Source organism: Nannobrachium achirus, assembly GCF_963921795.1.
Source record: "Nannobrachium achirus genome assembly, chromosome: 5".
NCBI lineage: Eukaryota > Metazoa > Chordata > Actinopteri > Myctophiformes > Myctophidae > Nannobrachium > Nannobrachium achirus.
Window position 1 is genome coordinate 50,960,747 of NC_137814.1, and position 19,168 is coordinate 50,979,914.

Below are 19,168 nucleotides of genomic sequence, written 5' to 3' on the forward strand. Positions count from 1 at the left end.
GAGCAGGCAGGGCTTGTTCCTCCCCTTTATCCCGTTATTTTTTAATTTTTTTTAAACCTTTGCTTTACAAGTTACAACTCTGCTATTATTGTGAAGGAGATAAAACGCCCCTTCTTTGGACAACACTAAGGTAAGTTGTTTGATCTGTGGGTAGGCCTACTGGGCAATGTGAGTGATGAGTGATTAATGACATAGCCTAATATACAGCCCACCGTGTTCCATTCCATTCGGGACTCACGCACAACCAGAACGAGTCTGAACGACAGAGAGAGGATGATAACAGTTTAATGGGTGCTGTGCAGTGTTGGAAAAAGTACTCAATTTGATTGGTTGATTGAAGAGTTTATTTGCAGTTTGCTATAGAACAAAAAGTACAGTTTCATGACAAATCACTGGTACAAGGTCAACTAAAAGGAGGTCCAAGTAAGCTATATGGCTTAATTTACACAGGAACCACTTTTGTTTTACTTAAAACAAGTTTGGTTTTGATGAAATCCTAAATTGGAATGCACCAATACTTTTTATAATTAATTAAATTTAGCAGATTTACGGTTTGTTTTATCATGGTAAATCAAACGTGATTGAAACCAGCTGTTGCTCCAAAGTGCTTCATCGGAGCCTACTGATCAGATGAACAGATGATGTTTGTGTCTATACCTATGTTTTTCAGGAGTAGGAGTAGGCTATGTGTGTGTGTGCGCGCGCGCGTGTGTGTGTGTACTAGCCTGGCATAGCCAGCCGATACTAATGCAGCTAACTAAAGGCCCATTCACATTGAGCCGATCCCGGGGCCGAGGATCCCCGACCAGATTTCGGGAGGACCCCCCGGGAAAATCGTTTGGTCGGCCCCGGAATCGGTCTTGGGCTTGAACAGTACCCCGACACGATCGGATTAACTGCAGTAGGCCTATATCCCCACCTTGTTTTAACATGGGTGGATTGTGTGTGTACAGTGTCAGTAGGCGGCAGCCTATGTATGTAATTAGCTCCTTTCGGAACCCCCAGGGCCGGTTCTAGGGTTCAGGTGGCCCTAAGCCCCGTGCACACTGGGCCGATAAGCAAGATTATTTTAGGTGGCCCCCCACTGACGGACGCGCGCACTTATTAACTGTCTTTGAATCGCCAAAACCAAAGTTATAAATAATAACGTCTTCTTCTATCTAGTAGAACATGTGGTGTCTGTTATTACTGTAGCACTCAAGCATGTATCTACTAACTACAAACATAGGGCTGCCAACTCCCAGAGATTCAAATACGGGATACATCCTGGCAAGGCGGGCGGCCGAAAAAAATGGGGGTTTTGAGGGGCGGTCAAAACCCCAGAAATGCATAGAAATATGCATTTTGGCACAGATAAAACATTATTAGATTATTCTCTCTGGTTAGTTAAAAGCTATTACAACAGATACATGTAGGCCTATGCTCGAATGAAAAACATTTTAAAACCAAGATATAACTATTATAATACATATCTATTTCTAGACACTGTTTAATTTGTCCAAAAACATGAGTGATGTTATAACAAGAAAAAACAACAATTGATTTGAATCAGATTCATACAAAACATCACACACCTTCTTCCTGTGTTCTTTTGGTCTCAAATTGCAACTTGTAGGCCTATTCAACTCTACAGTATGTGTCATATTTTCAATTCTGTTGTGTCTTGTGTGAGATCTTAATTTTATTGCACATTAAAATAATAAGTAGCATTTGGATAGGGTTTAAGAGTGGGCAACTTAGATGATGGAGAGGGCCACTATATTTCACAATCACTCCAGAGGGCCACAATGCATATTGTAAAAAAATAGATCTACAAGCATTGCGATGATCCATTATTATTATTATTTTTTTATTGGAATCCTGAAATGTAACATTATTATTTAATTTCAAATACATATATATGTTCGTATGTTAACTTTATGAAATGCAAATACATTGACAAAAAATACTATAGCACTGGTCATTATGCTACTACTATAGACTGAAGTAATTACTGAAATCAATAATATATCGTATTCCGATATTAACCTGCGGGTCTTGGCCACATGTCGAGAGGGCCACTTCACACTCACTCCACAATATATAGTGAAAAATAGCTGATCTACAAGCTCAAAACGTGTTGCAGTCTTCTCCCTGTGATGTGGCCCCCTTATGGTTGTGGCCCTAAGCGACTGCTTATGTTGCTTATGCCAGGAACCGGCCTGCCTCACTCCACTGCTACGCAGCTCCCGAAAGGAGCTAGTATGTCATGTATGTGTATGTATGTACTGTACTGTATGTACAGTAAGTGTATAGCACACCACCTGTCTAAAATGTATTAGGCAAATTCACAGCTGCACAATGTTGTACAAGAAAGAAATCATTTGCACCTGCCAGTAGCCTACAGCTTTGTTGTTGTTTTGAGCATTTAATAGATAGATAGATAGATAGATAGATAGATAGATAGATAGATCTAAAATAGAATCTAAAATGGGTATTTATTTACAGATTTGTTTTTTTGGGTGGCTTTTATGCCTTTATTGGATAATACAGTATACTGACAGGAAATGGTGGAGAGACAGGAAGTGACATGCGACAAAGGTCGTCCGGAATGGGAATCGGACCGGCGACGCCGACAGACATTGATGGCCAAAATGGCAATGCCTATGCGCCTGGACCAGTAGGCCATCAGACGAAACTTATTTACTCTTCTGCATTCATTGTAAATGGAATGAGGGGTTTTGAGTTTTGACTGAATTTGGTTTTTGACTAACCCTGTTGTGCTTCTTGTCTTCTGTACAGATGGAATTTCGGTTTCTTTTAATATCGACATTATTATCAGTCCTTCATAACAGCAGGGCACAACGAGGTAAGATCCAGAACACATTCTAAATATGATTTATTTCTTTATTGACGACAACAAATATAAAATCATTTAGTTCCAATTATTGGTACTTCCATCTCTTGATTTGTGTCACATCATTCTCTTTCCAGCTTCTCCTGACTGTCCCCTGGACACCGCCTACTGCCGCAGAGACAACGGCACAGATATCTGCAGCAACAACGGAGACTGTGTCTGTGGCGACTGTGAGTGCAAGAAACGGGACAACCCTGCCGAGATCTACAGTGGCAGGTACTGCGAGTGTGACAACTTCAACTGTGACCGCTCCAACAACAAACTCTGTGGAGGTAAGCCTTCTGGAATGTTTGCGTATTAAGTCCCTTTTTCTTTCCAAGGTTTGCTTTGCAACACTCCTCACCTCTCCTCTTTTGCTTGTGTCTCTCCTCTCTCAGGACATGGACGTTGTGACTGCAGAGTGTGCGTCTGTGATGTTAACTATGCCGGAAGTGCCTGTGACTGTTCCCTGGACTACACCACTTGTCTGGCCAAGAATGGGCAGATCTGCAATGGCCTGGGGATTTGTGAATGTGGCGTCTGCAGGTGCTACAACCCCAAGTTCCAGGGCACCACCTGTGAGATCTGCCCCACCTGCCCTGGAGTCTGCGAGGAGCATAAGTGAGTTTCCATATCCTGGCAGATTGGATGACAAGATGGCATTTACTGACAAAATCCCATTTCATTCCATTTCACTCTCACTGTCAAAGTTGTGTGGGATACAATATATAAACCACCAGTGGCCTTGTTTGGTCTCCCCTGAGATTTGGAGATCAGGGATTCGATTGTGCTTGACAATGTGTCACAAATGTTAAGTTTCCCGTGCCCAGCACTTCAAACCGGTGCTTTCCCCTCTGTACATATCTGTACTCCCGCCGGCTGATCATTTATGCTGTTTACTGGGTTTAATGATATATTGTTACTTCAATTAAAAGCAAAAGTACATTTATGTATTTCTCTCTCCTCAGGGACTGTGTGCAGTGCCGGGCGTTTGAGGCCGGTGAGAAGAATGATACATGCCAGCGAGACTGCAGCTACTTCAACCTGATCAAGGTGAAGGACCGGGACGAACTCCCCCAGCCCACCGACCAGAGCTTCCCCCTAACCCACTGTAAGGAGCGCGACGCCAACAACTGCTCGTTCTACTACACCTACGCCGTCCAGGACGAAACCACCAAGGAGGTCTTTGTTGTGGAAACGCTGGGTGAGTGCTGCAGCTGGTACCAAATGCCTTCTGGGAAATTATAGGCATGTTTGATACCAGCAGATTGCAGGCATAGTTGTATACTCGACGTCGATACTGCATTGGCTGTTGCTGCTCATTGGAACGGCGTGAATCAAAACAGCAACGCAGTTTCGACAATGGAACATGGGGGGAGCGCTTGTTTTAGGTGGAGATGACGGAGGCACGCCGGCGTTATATTATAACACAATCTGATCTAGCAATCATGACATAGGCTATTTATTATAATCACTAATTCACTATGAAGTGTCTTTAATTATAATTAAAGTAAAAATAGTCAAATAACAAACAAGGACAAATTGTTCTGCCCACAACCTTATCTAACCAAAATGCCTAAACTACTGTAAATGTAGGCCTATTATAACTATGATACTGGTTCTTAATTAGTCCCAATTTTTAAGTATAATACTTGTCCTTATAAATATAGAATGTTTATGATTATATATGTTATGAAACATCGCATAGTCGAGCGTTGCGAGTCTGCGACGGTCGCATGAGATGATGAGCCGACTCAGCGCCGTTACCGGCTTATGTGCCGTTATGGACAGAATAGTAAATCTTCATCCCCCCGAATTTCGGCACCTCCGCGCGGTCCAGGCGAACACAACGGAGCGCTCCCTACCTCCGGTTCAGCCAATCACAAGCTTCCACTGGCGATACTGCGTTGCTGTTTTGATACACGCATTGGAACGACGTGTCAACACGGTGCTGCGGCTGCTGCCATATTGGTTAGAGAAAGCTGTGACTCCTAATGCCCCTTGTACTGTATGTCTATGGAAGCAGGAGGTCAATTACCATTTTAAATCGTCATAATTATAACTCTGTCATACTAACTGAATTCTTAACCGATTTTCAATCGTCTTGGTTTGCTACAAATGTTGTAGTTATTTTATGATATAGAGATACAAATGAGGAACAAATGTTGTAGTTATTTTATGATGTAGGATGGTTGGTTAAAGGTTAAATAAAACTGTGGGTTTTAATACCAAAACACCTTATATGTTAGATAATAACGGCAATGATAATAAAACAGAAACACTTTTGTAGTCGTATATACAACTCAGGCATACATTTCTAGCAGGGGAATTATGGCAAGCTGCCCTGGGTGTATTTACGTCTATGGATTTCAAGTATTTAAAGCGATATTCCACTTTCAACAGGGAAACAGCATATGGGCTTCTCTCCACATACACACCCATTGTAACTTCAAACTACATTTTAACCATGATAGATACATTAAAAACACCCATCATTGTTTCTGGTGACTCATACTACCCTCCTAATACGTGAGAAGGCCGTGTTTTATCCATAACCTTTTTTCTTTTATTTGTAATAATTCTTTGGGAAAATGGAAGAAATGAAATGGAAAAAATAAATGAAAAAAGTTATCGAAATAATACGGCCTGCTTATGTATTAGGAGGGTAGTATGAGTCACCAGAAAAATAATGGGTGTTTTTAATGAATCTATCATGGTTAAAATGAAGTTTGAAGTTACAATGGGTGTGTTTGGGATGAAGCCCTGGGCCTGGAGGGCCTGGTAACATTTACATAAAATATCTAAATAATATTGAAACAAGCAAATTAAAAACTGTTCAGGGTGTTCATAAAAGCCTGATTAGACAATAAAATTACCAAAAGTTTTTTTGAAAATGATATATCCCTTTAAATGTGACATTTCCAGTCATTGTAGACAATGTAGAGGATGATACAAATGATGCGTTTTCGTTCCCTGTGTGAGGAAGGTGTTTGCTCGTGTTCCCCGTCTTTCAGAGTGTCCGGACGGTGTCCTTCATGACAGCAGGGCACAACAAGGTAAGATGCAGAACACATTCTAAATATGATTTATTTCTTTATTGACGACAACAAATATCAAATCCTTTAGTTCCAAATACTTCCAGCTCTTGATTTGTGTCCCATCATTCTCTTTCTAGCTTCTCCTGACTGTCCCTCGTACGCCAACTGCCGCAAAGACAACGGCACAGTTATCTGCAGCAACAACGGAGACTGTGTCTGTGGCACCTGTGAGTGCAAGAAACGGGACAACCCTGTCGAGATCTACAGTGGCAAGTACTGCGAGTGTGACAACTTCCACTGTGACCGCTCCAACAACAAACTCTGTGGAGGTAAGCCTTCTGGAATGCTTTGTGTGACTTTTTGCCATGGTTTGCTTTGCAACACTCCTCACCTCTTCTTTTGCTTGTGGCTCTCCTCTCTCAGGACATGGACGCTGTGAGTGCCGAGTGTGCATCTGTGATGCCAGCTATACCGGAAGTGCCTGTGACTGTTCCCTGGACCAGTCCACCTGTCTGGCCAGGAATGGACAGATCTGCAACGGCCGCGGGACCTGTGACTGTGGCGTCTGCAAGTGCACCAACCCCAAGTTCCAGGGCACCACCTGTGAGATCTGCCCCACCTGCCCTGGAGTCTGCACGGAGCACAAGTGAGTTTCCATGTTCTGGCAGATTGGATGACAAGATGGCATTTACTGACATTTTACAAAATGTATTTCCATTTCACTCTCACTGTCAAATTTGTGTGGGTGTCAGAAAAATGTCCCATCAAGTAAAGTGGCCAGAATATATGAACAACCAGCTCAGCGGCCTTGTTTGGTCTGCCCTGAGATTTGGAGATTAGAGATTCAATTGTGCTTGACAATGTGTCACAAAAGTGATCTTAAGGTTCCCGTGCCCAGAACTATCCGGTGCTTTCCCCTCCCTCCCTCTGCACAAAAGGATCAACGCCTTTTTGCACATACAGTAAGTATACTGTACGGTTACGGTACATATCTGTGCTCCCGCAGGCTGATAATTTATGCTGTTTACTGGGTTTAATGATATCTTGTTACTACAATTAAAAGCAGAAATAAATGTATGTATTCTTCTCTCCTCAGGGACTGTGTGCAGTGCCGGGCGTTTGAGGACGGTGAGAAGAAGGACACATGCCAGCGAGACTGCAGCTACTTCAACCTGATCAAGGTGAAGGACCGCGACGAGCTCCCCCAGCCCACCGACCAGAGCTTCCCCCTGAGCCACTGTAAGGAGCGCGACGCCAACGACTGCTGGTTCTACTACACCTACGCCGTCCGGGCCGACACCACCAAGGAGGTCTTTGTGGTGGAAACGCTGGGTGAGTGCTGAAGCTGGTACTAGGGCTGTCTTCGACTCAGGATTTATCAAGTCACGGGGGTTAATCCGACTAGATCCATGAACTACCGTGCATATTGAGACATGGTAGTGGCGGAAATTAATGGCGATAAGATTGTGTCCAGCCGTGCATAATTGTGAATCCTGGAGCAGAGCAGAACGACGGAGACGAGAATAATGCATCTCTGTGACAGCACAAATACGTGTAGTTTATTATTTCCACAGATTGTATTTTCTCAAGCACAGCGCTGCTGTATCAAAAGAGCTATGTTGCCTATCTGGTGCGAGACAATACAAAAAGAACAGTTCTACTCCTCAGCCTGAGACCACCATCACAGTGCCACACTCAGCTGCAGTGAAAGTAAAAGTGTATCGTGCTGCTGCTTCTTGGCTAGCTCTAGCTACAACAAGTAGAATAACAGCCCGTCGACGCATTTCCTCTCAAAGCGGTTAACTTCAAAATAAGAGCCCCCTGTAATATGATTAAGGCAACTTTCAAGTCACGTGAACTGGTTGTATTTTTAAGTCTAGTACAAGTAGTAGGAAGGAAGATGGATTAAATAAGAAAGCTGGACAGTCCAGTCCAGCTCTCTCATACCGCACCACAGTAACTGATGTGATAAAAAATTATATATTTTTGACAGCTCGACTCAAACAATTGGCGTAGATCCCGGGTGATTAAAACGACTTGTCGATTCGTCGAATTTTAGAAGACAGCCCTAGCTGGTACCAAATGCCTTTTGGAAATTATAGGCATGTTTGACGCATTATAGGCATGTTTGCAAGCATTGTTGTATACCCGACAATACCACATTGGCTGTTGCTGCTCATTGGAGCGACGCGGTGCCGCCATATTGGTTAGAGCAAGCTGTGACTCCTAATGCCCCTTGTACTGTGTGTCTATGGAAGCAGGAGGTCGATTACCATTTTAAATTGTCATATAACTCATTGTCATAATAACTGAATTCTCAACCGATTTTCAATCGGCTTGGTTTGCTACAAATGTTGTAGTTATTTTATGATATAGAGATACAAATGAGGTACAAATGTTGTAGTTATTTTATGATATAGAGATACAAATGAGGTACAAATGTTGTAATTATTTTATGATATAGAGATACAAATGAGGTACAAATGTTGTAGTTATTTTATGATGTAGGATGGTTGGTTAAAGGTTAAATAAAAATGTGGTTTTAATACCAAAACACCTTATCATATGTTAGATAATAACGGCAATGATTATAAAACAGAAACACTTTTGTAGTCGTACATACAACTCGGGCATACATTTCTAGCAGGGGAAGCGGCCCTGGGTGTATTTACGTCTATGGATTTCAAGTATTTAAATGTGACATTTCCAGTCATTATAGAGGATGATACAAATGATGTATCCCTGCATGTGTGAGGAAGGTGTTTGCTCGTGTTTCCCGTCTTTCAGAGTGTCCAGCGAGTGTCCTTCATAACAGCAGGGCACAACGAGGTAAGATGCAGAACACATTCTAAATATGATTTATTTCTTTAGTTTATTGACCACAACAAATATCAAATCCTTTAGTTCCAATTATTGATACTTCCAGCTCTTGATTTGTGTCACATCATTCTCTTTCTAGCTGCTCCTGACTGTTCCCTGGACGCCAACTGCCGCAAAGACAACGGCACAGATATCTGCAGCAACAACGGAGACTGTGTCTGTGGCACCTGTGAGTGCAAGAAACGGGACAACCCTGCCGAGATCTACAGTGGCAAGTACTGCGAGTGTGACAACTTCAACTGTGACCGCTCCAACAACAAACAATGTGGAGGTGAGTGAGCCTTCTTGACTGCGTGCCATGGTTTGCTTTATATTTGCTCCTCACCTCTCCTCTCCTCTGCTTGTGTCTCTCCTATCTCAGGACATGGACGCTGTGAGTGCAGGGTGTGCATCTGTGATGCCAACTATACCGGAAGTGCCTGTGACTGTACCCTGGACCAGTCCACCTGTCTGGCCAAGAATGGGCAGATCTGCAATGGCCAGGGGGACTGTAACTGTGGCGTCTGCAAGTGCACCAACCCCAAGTTCCAGGGCACCACCTGTGAGATCTGTCCCACCTGCCCTGGAGTCTGCACGTTGACCAAGTGAGTTTCCATAACCTGGCAGATTGGATGACAAGATGGCATTTACTGACAAAATCCCATTTTACAGATTTTTTCCCCCCATTTCACACTCACTGTCAAATTTGTGTGGGAGTCAGAATAATGTCCCATCAAGAAAATAGAGAATGAAAAATTACATTTTGAGTGGCACAATATATAAACCACCAGCTAGCTCAGTGGCCTTGTTTGGTCTGCCCTGTCTGTCTGAGATTTGGAGATCAGGGATTCAATTGTGCTTGACAATGTGTCACAAAAGTGATCTTAAGGTTCCCGTGCCCAGCACTATCCTGTAGGTTCAAACCGGTGCTTTCCCCTCCCTCCCTCTGCACTAAAGGGATTGCCTATCAACGCCTTTTACACATACACTGTAGGGGGAGAGCCTGCACAATTGTAACGTTTTTCACATTTCACTATTTTACACAGAGATTCTTTTACCTACATATGTAATATTTTCAGGCAAAGGACCTACACATGTCTGCTATCATAAACCACTTTAAGGGGTTTCAATTGCTAAAACAGGTCATGAGTTATTAAACCGAAAGTGGACGCTGTTTTCCGATGTTACATTTGAAGCCCACATGGGATTAATTGTAACAGCCTGATTTACAAATGTAACACAGCTAAAGAACCGCATTAAACAAATCGTTTTTAGTTTAAATCAACTATATTTCATTCAAGCAACTCTTTTACATTGTTTTCATACCAAGGATGTGATAAGATACTATTATCATACTTAAAGGAGTAGTTCACCCCCAAAATGACTTTTTTTCTATTGATTACTCACGCCACGGAGACTTCAATAATATATTTTGTTTTTTGTCGCATTCCTAAGACAAAAAAATGTATTACAAGAAATTTACCCCCATTGATTCCGGATGGGGACCAAAATGCATTCGGGTCCCTATCCGGAATCAATGGGATGAATCTACTATAATCAATTTTTTTTGTCTTAGGAATGCAACCAATACAAAAAAATATTATTGAACTCAAGTCTCCATGACGTGAGTAAATTATATTATATTATATTATACTAGAAGCTGGCGTCTAGTCGGCGACCTGGCCAACTCGGGAACGATGTAAATAGGGAATGAATGCCCCGCCCTTTAATGCAAACCCCATTATACCTGTTGTCATAGGACCCGTTTTGACCATCTGTTTGCCTGTGTCCATTTATGCCCATATATGGAGATATCTGTTATCTGTCTGTCAGCGTCCATTTTATGTCCATATATGGAGATCACTGCAGATATGGTTCTGGGTCCATTTTATGCCCATATATGCCCATATATGGAGATATCTGTCTATTTGCGTCCATTTCATGCCCATATATGGAGATCTCTGTATCTGTCTGTCTGTGTCCCTTTATGCCCGTATATGGAGATCTTTGTGATTCTGCGTAAATTTTATGCCCATATATGCCATTTGCGTCCATTTTATGCCCATTTATGGAGATCTCTGTATCCGTCTGTCTGTGTCCCTTTATGCCCATATATGCTATATATGGAGATATTCAGAGATTTTTTGTTGACTCATGTGGCGTACGTGATGTCAGAGCCTTTATTCGGGCGGCCCAGCGTCTAGTCGGCGACCTGGCCAACTCGGGAACGATGTAAATAGGGAATGAATGCAAACCCCATTATACCTGTTGTCATAGGACCCGTTTTGACCATCTGTTTGCCTGTGTCCATTTATGCCCATATATGGAGATATCTGTTATCTGTCTGTCTGTCAGCGTCCATTTTATGTCCATATATGGAGATCACTGCAGATATAGTTCTGGGTCCATTTTATGCCCATATATGCCCATTATACCTGTTGTCATAGGACCCGTTTTGACCATCTGTTTGCCTGTGTCCATTTATGCCCATATATGGAGATATCTGTTATCTGTCTGTCTGTCAGCGTCCATTTTATGTCCATATATGGAGATCACTGCAGATATAGTTCTGGGTCCATTTTATGCCCATATATGCCCATATATGGAGATATCTGTCTATTTGCGTCCATTTCATGCCCATATATGGAGATCTCTGTATCTGTCTGTCTGTGTCCCTTTATGCCCGTATATGGAGATCTTTGTGATTCTTGATCTTTGTGATTCTGCGTCCATTTTATGCCCATATATGCTATATATGGAGATATTCAGAGATTTTTTGTTGACTCATGTGGCGTACGTGATGTCAGAGCCTTTTATGAAGTGATGTCACAATGAGTCAGCGCTTGCGCCGATTTCCTCCGGAACAGCCTGATGTCAACAATCAACCCCGCATAAGGAGATTCCGAACGTTTCGCGCCGGTTCGGGAAAACCGTGCGTCGGGTCGAGTCGAGACCCAGCACTGCACTCCGTGCCGCGGCGGGGAACGCGCGTGCCGAATCTGAAGCCGGTGGGACGAACGGTTCTCGAGATACGCGGATTACAGACAGACAGACACACACGCAGAGACTTCTCGCATTTATAGATAGATTATATTATATTATATTTAATCCAGGATTATGCCATTTTTATAGCCAAAATGTTTTAAAACAGACCTACAAGCTCACAGCGCGTCGCATCCACGACACATTGTGAGCTTGTAGGTCTGCTATTTTAGGTGCGACACCCTTGTACTGCGATGTATAAATTAGGCTTCTTTCCCAGAGCAGAACTAGCAGCAGAGAAAGTGAGAGAGTTGCTTGCATCATTGCATCGATCAACAGGAAAGTTGTAGAACAGTGACAAATACTTTGTTTTAAACGCAAGCAGTAGTCCTACAACACCCAGCAACATTGTTGTTGTGTGTGTGCAGTTAATATAGCGCAGAAGATGATCTCAATCAATTGTCCGTCGGAGATTCGCTAAGAAACGGCTGTTGATTACATATCACTCAGCCTGTGCTACTCTGTGACAACAATCAGCGCAGGCTGGACTTGGATGTTATAAAGCTAAGTACTGTACTACTAATCTTGCATCTTTTTAACCCGTGGGGCTGCTAGTTTGTCTGTGTTGATTCACTCGCATTTCGCTGCACTGTCTGTCTCCCTGGTTGCTTGCATGCAGACAGAGTGCAGATGTTGTCCGTCTGTCCGAGTCACAGCTCGCGTTAAAGACTGGCTTTTGGGGAGGGGGCTGAACGGCTGATGATGGTGCATTCATGGCGCCTCGGAAACACAGGATAGAATGAAATACTATATGGAAGAACCGATACAACCGCGGAATTTACCGATCCAGACACTCACGGTACGATCCATCACGATTTCAGCCGTCTATTGTACCGGTACACACTGAATGAACCGATTCACTCGTATCGCGCGCGTTTGTATCGCGATTACGATCCGTACCGGTATATCTCCGCATCCCTACTACAGATGCATAGCATGTTAAAACGATGTAAAGAACAGACACATGCAGACAACCATCTAGATTTTATTTCAGCAACATTAAAGAAACGATTTGCAGACCAAACGTACGCAAGGTGAACATTTTTACGTATTTTGAGAAATATTTTTTCTGCAACAACTCGGTCTAGGCTGGATAAAAATAATTTGTACTTCCTGGACACGTTCATTACGGCCCTGGTCACATACTGATGCGATGACGTCATGATGGCATTGATCGATCAAGAGATAATGTGCTTGTTACAATTATGATGCGTTACAAATGAGGCGGCTCTCCCTACATATCTGTTTGGGTTTAATGATATATTGTTACTTCAATTAAAAGCAAAAATACATTTACATATTTCTCTCTCCTCAGGGACTGTGTGCAGTGCCTGGCGTTTGAGGCCGGCGAGAAGAAGCATACATGCCAGCGAGACTGCAGCTACTTCAACCTGATCAAGGTGAAGTACCGCAGTGAGCTCCCCCAGCCCTACGACCTGAGCTTCCCCCTGACCCACTGTAAGGAGCGCGACACCAACGACTGCTGGTTCTACTACACCTACGCCGAAACCACCAAGGAGGTCTTCGTGGTGGAAACGCTGGGTGAGTGCTGCAGCTGGTACCAAGTGCCTTTTGGAAAATTATAGGCATGTTTGACGCCAGCAGATTGCAAGCATAGTTGTATACTCGACGATACCATATTGGCTGTTGCTGCTCATCGGAGTGATGTGTCAACGCGGTGCAGCCATATTGGTTAGAGCAAGCTGTGACTCCTAATGCCCCATGTACTGTATGTCTCGTGTTCCCCGTCTTTCAGAGTGTCAAGTGACGATGGCGCCTGGCCCTGACATCATCATCGGTCCAACCGCGCCCCCTAGTGGCGAAAATGAGAAGCTTCTGGGAACCCAGATTATCATCGGTGTGGTGGGCGTAGTAGTGCTGACTGGTCTATCCGTACTGCTGATCGTGGAGCTGCTGAGAAGAAGGAAACATGCCACTGCAGCTTCTCAATCTGTTTTATAGGACTGCGACAATCTCCCCCAGCCCACAGACCAGAGCTTCCCCCTGACCCACTGTACGGAGCGCGACGCCAACGACTGCTGGTTCTACGACACCTACGCCGTCAGGAACGACACCACCAAGGAGGTCTTTGTGGTGGAACGCAGGGTGCTTGCTGCAGCTGGTGCCAAAGGCTTTTGGGGAAATTATAGGCATGTCTGACGCTAGCAGATCGCAAGCGTACCGTGAATCCTCTAATGGTGACCACATATGCCTGTAGTTCCAACGGTCTACAACAATGAATGGATGTGTTGAAACAACATTTTGAGTTGGGGTCTAATGCCAGCCTGCATTGATTGTTTTTTAAATGTAATTCTTAATTGCAGATTGTAGCATATTCATACAGTGCAGGGTGCAGAACATTATTAAGTTACACATTTCAGTCCATTTGAAGGTCCATTATCCGTGGTGTCATCCTGTTGGGTTTTGAATGCAGTCCATTTTTCCCATTTCTCAAGGAATGTTTCTTCCTGTAGCCTAATAAGTCAATATGAGTCTTTCGTTCACATATATTTCCCACAATGCACAGCCACTGCTCACGAGTTGGAGGGTCACTTTTATACCACAATCTTGTGATTGACTTTTATTGCTGGATCCCAGCGCACCTTGACCAGATACATACTGTATCTTTCTTCTCTTTGCGTGTTTTCCTGTGTCAAGTGTCCTAGATAAAGCACCACACTTGTTTTTGGTATTTCGTATCTCCTTTGCTTTGTTACTGACCATATATGTTCCCAATAATTGTAATTTCTTTGGGCTATTCCAAAATATGTGTTCGTGCCGTAGTCAGCATCCATGTATCCACATCATCTACAGCATGATTGTTTCTCTGCTGTTAAATGTACTCTGATCTTTGGACTGGAGTTATGAAATATCTCATAACGTCCTTCCAGCAAAATTCCCTCCACATTCTAGAGCTTGTGGCCGTGCACTGTGTCTTACAAATATTATACCAATCTGCACCCCAAGTCCTTCTTCCAATTAGTTTTTTACATAGAAGGCTTCTACCTTAACCTGACTCCACCAGATGGCAGTAGTGGTATACAGCACCAGGGCGGTAGTCAGGTTACTTCTACCTTATGTCAAAGAAAAATGGAAAGCCTGCCTTGAATTTAACATGTAGAGACGCTCCTAGTCGCGGTTCATGTTTGCGATCATAACTTTTATTTGGATTGATAGATATTTTAACTCACCGGTAACACTCCTAAGGTGGTGCTTTCTGTGTCCTCAGGATAATGTAGGCTATATTAAATTGTCAGGCCAGTGGTTTGCTTTAGTATTCTTTCGTAAATTTCACCAAAATAAAAAAAATTCATCTGTAAAAATGTACCGGTACGTGCACTTGGAGCTGGTGAAGGAACCTCCCTGTGTTTATAAATAAAAGAGCCATTTGCCACATGTCTTTATCAACTGGTAACCAATGAAAGGACTGTACATGTATCTACATTTAGCAGATATAGAGACAACCTAACTAACCTTCAGTCAACAGACTTTCAACTTGGCGACCTTAGAATAAAGCAATAGTTTAATATGAAAAATAAAGGCAGGATAAATGATGAAAAAGTGTACGTCAAACAAATGCAAACATGATATATTGGACTTTTAAAATACTGATGAAGCACTTCATCCGGTATCGCGTTTCAAATTATTTGAGGTTTGTCAGTCTTTTCAAGTTCCTTTTGTTCACCATAGCTGTGCATTTGTTGCTGACGAGACAAATAAAATATTGTCTCACAATACAATAAAAACAGCAAATACAGTACACATGTATGATGGAATTTTGGATCATATTCCATATGGATAAACAGTTTTCCCCAATCATAATAAAATACTCCACACAATGAATGAGACCACACCGGAGAATATGCGTTTTTTGGTGAAGTTTAGTCAGAGTTCAAAGTAAGAGCAAAATCACCCATCGTAGCTCTCTGAGTACAAAGCATAGTGATTCACAGATTTATGGAGTTTACAGAATACATTAGTCACATTCTGATTGGACAATTAAACATAACATGGATGGGATGTTGTTGTGACTGAGTCTCGTGGACTCAGAAGCCAAGGCTGTAGAATGTTTTGGCGTTTTTATTATCCCGTGTCCTGTACACTTTGACATTTCGCTGGTCAATCTTTCTGTCCCTGGAGTGGGGCAGATTCTCGTCTCGTGCATTAGTTATCAGATCAAAACATCATGGCATTGACTTTTAACACTGAGAATGATATCTATACCATGTTAAACAACAATAACATATTTTACTATCAATGTAGCAGATACCTGAAAGTATAATAAAGTCCACATTGACCTGACCATAAAGTGCATGCATTAAAGTGCCATGCAATAAAGTGCACATTGTCTGTGAAAGTGCATCTGCATAATAGGAAAGACCAATAGAGTGCACATATGAGGAATAGGCTATCTCCCTGACCTACCCAAAGCAGCGTTCAGTGTGCAGATTGATACAGGAACAAATGCATATTTGTGCCTGTTTGTTGTGGCACAAGGGGCCCGCAGTCGATGGCCAGATGGGAGGAGTTCATACTCTGCATTTAGGAGGACATTACAAATTACTTCAAAATAATTAATGTATGTGTCTGTTCTCAAACTCTACAAATCTTGCGTCTCATTAGCCTTGGTTGAAAAATTGCAAAAGCCTACTAACATACTGTAGGCCTACTACGGGGTGTGCGATGAGGGATTGAATGTAGGAGTCTCAGAAGTAATTTTCAGAAGCCTGTTGGGCAGAATGTCCAGTTGTGCAATACCCGTTGTATCCGTCTGTCTGGCTGGCTGGCACTCTTATGCCCATATTTGCTCTGTGTCCAGTCCAGTCTGTGATGTCATCTCCAAATTTGGGCACTGTAGTGATGTCAGTCAGTCAGTGATGTCAGTTGGGCTTTGTTGATGTCAGTTGGTAATTGTTACCATGGTGGCGACACTGTTTAGTAGGTTATCATTGATGTCAGCATGCAGACAGACGGTCAGAAGGCGGACAGTGGACAGACATTTTGGTAAATTAATAGTTAGACTAGAAGCAGTGCTCTTCCGAGCACAGGTCTCCACCAGGCTGTGCGTCCTGGTGGTGCTACTGTATAAATAATAGGCTAATGTAAAAAGGGTGGCATATGTTCTTCACCTTAGACCTTTCGTGGCAATCGGACGCTGTGTTTTGCTAAAGTCTACCTGCTGGTGGCGCTATAACAGGCCAATGTGAAAAGGGTAGCATTTGTTCCTTGACATAGTGGGAATATGTGTGGCAAATTTCACGTTAATCGAAAGCTGCGTTGATGATTTGAGGCATTTTGTTCAAAAACTGAGCAATCCTGCAAACTTTGGAAGCTAATATTAGCCAATCAGGATGGAATATGAAATATCAGACGGATCAGACTTGATCACATGACTATAGAGATACTGTGTACCGATTTGTGTTATTTTTTGAGAAAATCTGAAGGAGTAATATCCAAAAATGTGTTTTACATAAGTCGGCCCAAAGGTGGCGCTATAAAAGGCTGATGTGAAAAATGCAGGGAAAGGGTTTTTCCTTGGCCTCTAGGGAGTGCGCTTACAAAGTTTGAAACTGATTGGTGGAGTTATAGGTAAAACCACAAATCGGCCTGCTATAGCGCCACCATGAGGCTGATTTCAAAAATTTAAGTGGCATGTCTTCCTCGACCTGGTGGGAACGTGTGTGCGCGATTTCATGATAATTGCACTTTGCGTTTGGGATTTGAGGCATTTTGTTCAAAACGGCTCAATCCTACAAACTTTGGAAGCCAATCTTAGCCAATCAGGATGGAATATGCAAAATCAGACAGATCCATGTCGATCACATGACTGTCGAGATACTGCCTACCGATTTGTGGGATTTTTGGACGAAATCTGTAATAGTAGTGCACAGAAATGTGTTTTGCGAACATCGGCCACTAGGTGGCGCTAGAAAAGGCCCATTTGAAAAAATTAGGGCAGAGGTTCTAGATTGGCATCCAGGGAATGTGTGTGCTCACTTTGGCAGCGACCGGGCCAACGGCGACTGAGATTAGGTGCACACAAACTGCGAGGACGCACGCACGCACGCACGGACGGACGGACGGACGGACACACGGACGGACAAAGGGGAAAACATACTCTCCCCCATGCCTTCGGCTGGTGGAGACAATAACACACCTGGACTATATATGTTCACACTGTGCCACACCCCTGATATGATTTGTTGGGCTTCACATTAGTCTCAGGCATGGTCTGAGGCCCAGGGGCCCATGGAACCAGGATCCCGCGCCCCTGGTTTTAAGCAGAAACATGGTAGAGCCTATTAGGTATATGTTTTAAGTGTGAGGCTCGATATGGAGTTGATTGTCTAGTCTGTCTGACAACAGGCTTATATAGCTCATATAGAGCCACTCCACCTGCTTTTCACTTAGGCTTGAGGAAATACAAGTTTAAAATGTTATCCCAATTTCTATATTTCTTCTTGTGTGTCTGATCCTCCCTGATCTTAATATCTGACTCATTCGTGGTCATATAATTCTCAGTGGGAATGGATGGAATAGGCCTATATTTTGCATTCTCAGCTATGCATGATAAACTTCTATATATCTCCCATGTAGCTATTTTAGCTTCTTTAAACTGCTGTGCCACTGCCTGTCTGCCTTGATACCAGCTGCACGATCCACATAAAAATGTTTGAACGAACATGTTGCCGAACATGTCTAAGATATATTTTGTTCAGGCCAATGAAAAAGTAGGGCCAGCCCCCACTATATTGTAGCCTACAAAGTTATTGCATATTAAACGTAAACAGAACGACTGCCTCCCCTCTCTGTTTGATGATTGTAATTTCTCCTGTTGTTGAACGTCTATTCTCCGCGGTGGGCAACCTCTCAGCACCAAACCCACTCTGTAAAATAGGCTACATTATTTTTATCATGAAATAAAACGCACCCACCTCGAACCACCGCAGACACAACCCGGGAATAAGCGGCGTACAGCAACTTGCAATGGGCCTGGTGTACAAGATACACTACACCACTATGATACCCAAGTAGGCCTACCTGTCAAAATACTTTATAAACATTAAGGATGTCCATAATTATAACACCAGAGGCAGCGCCACAGATCACTTCCAACCCAGAGTAAAAACCAACAAAGGGTCAAACTCGTTTTTCTGCTATACCACCAAAATGTGGAAAGCCTTACCGAAGGCCATAAAGGAGTGTGGATCACTAGCATCCTTTAAAATTGCCCTGAAAAACCACTTACAGGCAGCAGCCGTTCGCAACTGGTAAAAAAAATGAACCTAGCCCAACCCTACCCTCCCCTGCCCCTTCTTTGTATATACTGTTTGTTTAGACTTACTGTTTTCTT

At 43.0% G+C, this 19,168-nt stretch overlaps 1 protein-coding gene across 1 annotated transcript; it reads left to right on the top strand.

Moving 5' to 3' along the window:
• Positions 1-17,648, top strand: LOC308285738 (uncharacterized protein). The gene is made up of 14 exons (XM_080726587.1): positions 1-130; positions 2,782-2,848; positions 2,974-3,168; positions 3,274-3,496; positions 3,844-4,079; positions 5,890-5,931; positions 6,051-6,242; positions 6,337-6,559; positions 7,010-7,245; positions 8,701-8,742; positions 8,873-9,064; positions 9,155-9,377; positions 13,130-13,356; positions 13,571-17,648. The coding sequence occupies exons 2-14, from the start codon at positions 2,782-2,784 to the stop codon at positions 13,774-13,776; spliced, it is 2,304 nt and encodes a 767-aa protein (XP_080582713.1). The 5' UTR covers positions 1-130; the 3' UTR covers positions 13,777-17,648.
• The last annotated feature ends 1,520 nt before the right edge of the window (positions 17,649-19,168 follow it).

What these genes read in the sequence shown, in the direction of transcription:
- LOC308285738 (XM_080726587.1), top strand. Translation starts at nt 2,782, where the DNA reads ATGGAATTTCGGTTTCTTTTAATATCGACATTATTATCAGTCCTTCAT. An exon ending in GGAGTCTGCACGGAGCACAA is followed by an intron (nt 6,560 to 7,009) that starts GTGAGTTTCCAT and finishes TTCTCTCCTCAG; the next exon opens with GGACTGTGTGCAGTGCCGGG. An exon ending in GGAGTCTGCACGTTGACCAA is followed by an intron (nt 9,378 to 13,129) that starts GTGAGTTTCCAT and finishes CTCTCTCCTCAG; the next exon opens with GGACTGTGTGCAGTGCCTGG.